The 4779-nt window shown below is 52.3% G+C and overlaps 1 protein-coding gene and 1 non-coding gene across 2 annotated transcripts in view; both read left to right on the plus strand.

Moving 5' to 3' along the window:
* The first annotated feature begins 2861 nt into the window (after positions 1-2861).
* The window catches only part of Rpl13 (ribosomal protein L13), a 3063-nt gene continuing 1145 nt past the window's right edge, over positions 2862-4779 (plus strand). Inside the window, exons 1-5 of the mRNA XM_005345815.3 lie at positions 2862-2955; positions 3172-3281; positions 3368-3509; positions 3707-3880; positions 4332-4388. Of these exons, the coding sequence (XP_005345872.1) occupies positions 3178-3281; positions 3368-3509; positions 3707-3880; positions 4332-4388 (477 nt within the window). The 5' untranslated portion in view covers positions 2862-2955; positions 3172-3177. The remainder of the gene's footprint in view (positions 2956-3171; positions 3282-3367; positions 3510-3706; positions 3881-4331; positions 4389-4779) is intronic.
* LOC113455972 lies at positions 3565-3651 on the plus strand. Its single transcript, XR_003376871.1, has one exon. It is a non-coding gene; the product is annotated as a small nucleolar RNA MBII-202 (small nucleolar RNA).

The raw sequence follows: 4779 nt of genomic DNA on the forward strand, positions 1-4779 counted from the left end.
ATGGTGGCTCACAACCATCTGTAATGAGGTCTGGTGCCCTCTTCTGGCCTGCAGGCATACACACAGACAGAATATTGTATACATAAGAAATAAATAAGTATTTTTAAAAAATCAAAAGAGAGGGGTTAGAGAGATGGCTCAGTAGTTAAGAGCACTCACTCATTGGCTGTTCTTCCAGACGTCCTGAGTTCAATTCCCAGCACCCACATAGTGGCTCATAGCCATTTATGAGATCTGGTGCCCTCTTCTGGCCTGCAGGCATACATGCAGGCAGAACGCAGGATACACAATAAATAAGTCTTTTAAAAAAATCAAAAAAGGCTGGGTGGTGGTGGCGCACGCCTTTAATCCCAGCACTTGGTAGGCAGAGGCAGGTTTATCTCTGTAAGTTCGAGGCCAAGCCTGGTCTACAAGAGCTAGTTCCAGGACAGGCTCCAAAGCTACAGAGAAACCCTGTCTCAAAAACAAACAAAAAATCAAAAAAGAATTAGTTATGTGATTAAAGGAGTCCCAGATTATGAATACCAAGAAAGCTTATATTATTGAATCAGGCTGGAATTTCCTGATGCTCCCAAACACCTAAGTTTCAGTAAGCACTGGACGGAAGGAGCCACTTAAGGAACAGCTTGTTTGGAATGAGCAAGTCACAGCAATAACAAGCTGAGGCTAGTCATGCAAGAGATTGCAGTCCTGTACAGAGCACGCCTCTCCTGCAAGGGTGTCATCCAACAAGCCCTTGAGTAGGACTGCGTTTGTAGAGTTCTCTGCCTAGGAGAACAGGAGCTGGAGCTTGAAAAAACTGCATCAGCCAAGTCTTCACATAACTGTTCGCTTCTGTGTCCATCTCGGTTTTATGCAGCAGAGAAACTTAAGGGCACAGCTGCACTTCCTTTCAGTTAACTAGATTCTAAGCCATGTTTCTGTTTCAGACCCCTAACAGCCACCACTGTCTCAAGCAGCACTGCAGCTGGAACGCAGGTGCAGCTAGATTAGTGGTAGTGACCTGAGTCTGTTTGTCCAGAAAGAGAAGATGGTGGTGGAGATGGAAACATCACTGAGGTTAGAAAGAGCCAGGCACTTGGCAGTTAACAGGAACGGGTCTGGGAAAACACACGCAAAGGGACTTTCATTCAAAGAAATGAGTACCATGGATCAAGGCATTCATTCAACAAATACTTCTCTGGGCTGGGACGACAGCTCAGCAAAGGAACTTGCTGCCAGCCTTGAAGGTGTGAGTAGCCCCTGGCTGTAACCGTGGGAAAGCGTTCATCCCTGGAGGGGATTGGCCAGTCAGTCTTGCAGAATTGAGAAGTTCTAGGTTCAATGAGAGACCCTGTCCAAAAATAAGGTGGAGGGCATCTCCAGCGTCAACTTCCGGCCTCCACCCACACACACTGAGGATTGAACCTAGAGTCTCAATCATTATAATATAGTCTGCTGTATAGCAGGAGAGTTCTCTGCACTCAATTGCATCCTCAGTCCTCTTTTCATTCTATTTTCTATGCGTGTGAGCACACCACGGTACGCAGAGGGCGTTCAGCAGACAACCTGGGGAATTCGATTGTCTCCTTCCACCATGTTGGTGGGTCCCAGGAGTCAAACTCAAATGGTCAGACTTGACAGTAAGCACCTTTAACCCGCTGAACCATCCTGCCAGACTTTTTTGTTTTTTTTGAAAGATGGTCTCAGCCGGGCGGTGGTGGCGCACGCCTTTAATCCCAGCACTTGGGAGGCAGAGGCAGGCGGATCTCTGTGAGTTTGAGACCAGCCTGGTCTACAGAGCTAGTTCCAGGACAGGCTCCAAAACCACAGAGAAACCCTGTCTCGAAAAAACCAAAAAAAAAAAAAAAAAAGATGGTCTCACTAAATCGCCCAAGAAAGCATTGAAATTACTAATGTCCTGCCTGTTTCTAGAATAGCAGATTACAGGTCCATGACAACCAGGCCCAACATTTTAAAAATGTATAGCTTTTTTAGCATACAGATGCAGGATATATGCCTTGGCTGCTTCATGGTTCGTTGCCGCTGCCATTGTCTGGACAAACGCAATATATACATATGCTCACAGCCAATCCCGAGGAGTTAAGTCTGGGGTAAAGGGCTTATCTAAATAAATGGGGAGCTGGGGCTGGAGAGACGGCTAAGCAGTTACTAAGTAGTTACAAGTTACTGCTTGTTCTTCCAGAGAGGTTCAGTTCACTCCCAGAAGCCATATGGCAACTCAACTCCAGTCCCGGGGATCCGACGCCCTCTCCCGGTCTCTCTGAACGCTGCATGTACGTGATGCGGACGTGAGTCACTGAAACACTCATATCCATAAAGTAAAACAAATAAAAATCTCAAAAAAAAATTCCGGGAATGGTGGTGTCCGCCTGTGATCTCAGCTCCGAGGAAGAGAAACGTGAGTTGTACGCAAGCCTGGACAACACAGAGAGACCACAGCTCTTAAAAGAATAAAGAGCCGGGCGGTGGTGGTGCACACCTTTAATCCCAGCAGTCAGGAGATACAGGCAGGCGGATCTCTGTGAGTTCAGCCTGGTCTACAAGAGCTAGTTTCAGGACAGGCTCCGAAGCTACAGAAACCCTGTCTCGAAAAAAAGAGAGAGAGGAAAGCCCGTTCCTGGGTGGGTGGGTAAAAAACACAGAAGCCAGGAGGGAGAAGGAGTTTTAGGACTTTAATTAGCGGGTCTTTTAAGTTTTCCTATCTGGGCGCCTCCGACTCAGCAGACCAGAGGAACAAGCCCTACGAGGTCGGGAACCAGCAAAGAAACGGCCGCCACAAGTCCACGGAGGCGCCAGGGAGCCGGCGGGCGGGTCCGCATGACGCCATTTCCTCCTCTCCCCGTTCTGATTGGTTAGAGGGCGCCGGTGCTTAGGATTGGCCGGATTCTCGACAACCCCAGGGTGCTTTGCGGCCCTCGGTCTTTTCCGCTCGGTCGTTCCCCTGCACGGGAGGTGAGTCCCTACGGCCGGGCCGCCACCATCGTGTCGCATCGGGCTCCATCGGGCTCCCTCCGCGGCCATCGGCGAGGAGAAGCTGCCCGCGCAGCTATGGAGGAGCCCAGGCGCCGACGGCATGGGGCCGGAGCCCGGGCAGGGGCGGGAGGACTCGGGGCGGGAGCTCGGGACTCTGGCCTTCACCCGCCGCCCTCCTCTCCCTCGCGGCCTTAGGCAGCCATGGCGCCCAGCCGGAATGGCATGATCTTGAAGCCCCACTTCCACAAGGACTGGCAGCGGCGAGTGGACACTTGGTTCAACCAGCCGGCACGCAAGATCCGCAGGTGCGGGCGCGAGCCTCGCGCGTTCCCGGGGCGGGGGCCGCCGTGCCGCGTGCGGAGCAGGGGTGACGCTTGTGTTTTTCCCGCAGGCGCAAGGCCCGGCAGGCGAAAGCGCGCCGCATTGCCCCGCGCCCCGCGTCCGGACCCATCAGGCCCATCGTGAGGTGCCCCACAGTGCGCTACCACACCAAGGTCCGAGCTGGCCGGGGCTTCAGCCTGGAGGAACTCAGGGTGAGTGAAGTCGGCGGGGTCTCTGCGTTCGGCGCGCGTGGTGTGCTCGGTGCAATGATGACAATTCTCCGGAATCGCTGTACTGTCTTGATGAAAGTACCTTTGAACCCTTTTCCATCTGAGGGCACCGAGCTCTCTCGGCAGGGGCAGCAGGGGAGGGCCTTCGAGGCGGTTCACCCACTTACGTTTCTGGATAGGTGGCTGGTATCCATAAGAAGGTGGCTCGCACCATCGGCATCTCCGTGGACCCAAGGAGGCGAAACAAGTCCACCGAGTCCCTGCAGGCCAACGTGCAGCGCCTGAAGGAGTACCGCTCCAAGCTCATCCTCTTCCCCAGGAAGCCTTCCGCTCCAAAGAAGGGCGATAGTTCGGTGCGTACTCGGCCTTCGTGGTGGGGTGGGGTTCAGCGTAGGTGAGTCTGTGTGACTGGATCCAGCTCAGCTGAGGTGGTAGCCGTGCTAAGATGAGGGGACTGGCACGTACGGGGAAATGAGCCCTGCGGGCCGGCTGTGAACCCCTGTGCTTTGCCATCTCAGTGACCTGGGGGCTAAATGCCCCCCTACAAGGTTATCCAGGAACAATTACGGTATTATAGTATAAAGAAGTGTAAAACGATTTAACAGGGATCGATGGGTGTCTGACTGATGTGGGGTTAGATGAAGGTAGATTTGTTTGAGCAGGACCCTCTAGTAAGCCATAGTGGCCATGGAATGAGTGCCACAAGCCCGGGCAGCCTGCTCCTCAGGAGCAAAGCTCACACAAAGCAAGTGTGAAAGGCACGAGAAAGAAGCTGGACTCAACGTTTCTTGTTATCAAAAACAGGCTGAAGAACTTAAATTGGCCACTCAGCTAACAGGACCTGTGATGCCCATCCGGAATGTAAGTAGACGCTTAACTTGGGCTCGGTTGCTGCTTTAGACAAGATTGGCGGCTGGAAGGGGTTTTGGCGGGTTGTGGAGGCTGCTACAAGGAGACCACCCCACCCCCAGTCTTTGTGTGTTTTGTTTTATAAGACAGGGTATCTCTAGACCAGGCTGGCCCGAACTCAGACCCACCTGCCACTAGCTGGCAAACCTCCATATTTTTTTTTTTTTCGAGACAGGGTTTCTCTGCAGCTTTGGAGCCTGTCCTGGAACTAGCTCTGTAGACCAGGCTGGTCTCGAACTCACAGAGATCTGCAAGGTCCTTGATGACTTCCATCAGCCTCTTATGTTCCTAAGTTATGTCTAACTTATTATGTATCTGGCTCCCTATTTTTTTTTTTTTCGAG

The sequence above is a fragment of the Microtus ochrogaster genome, chromosome 4 (genome assembly GCF_000317375.1).
Source record: "Microtus ochrogaster isolate Prairie Vole_2 chromosome 4, MicOch1.0, whole genome shotgun sequence".
Classification (NCBI taxonomy): Eukaryota; Metazoa; Chordata; class Mammalia; order Rodentia; family Cricetidae; genus Microtus; species Microtus ochrogaster.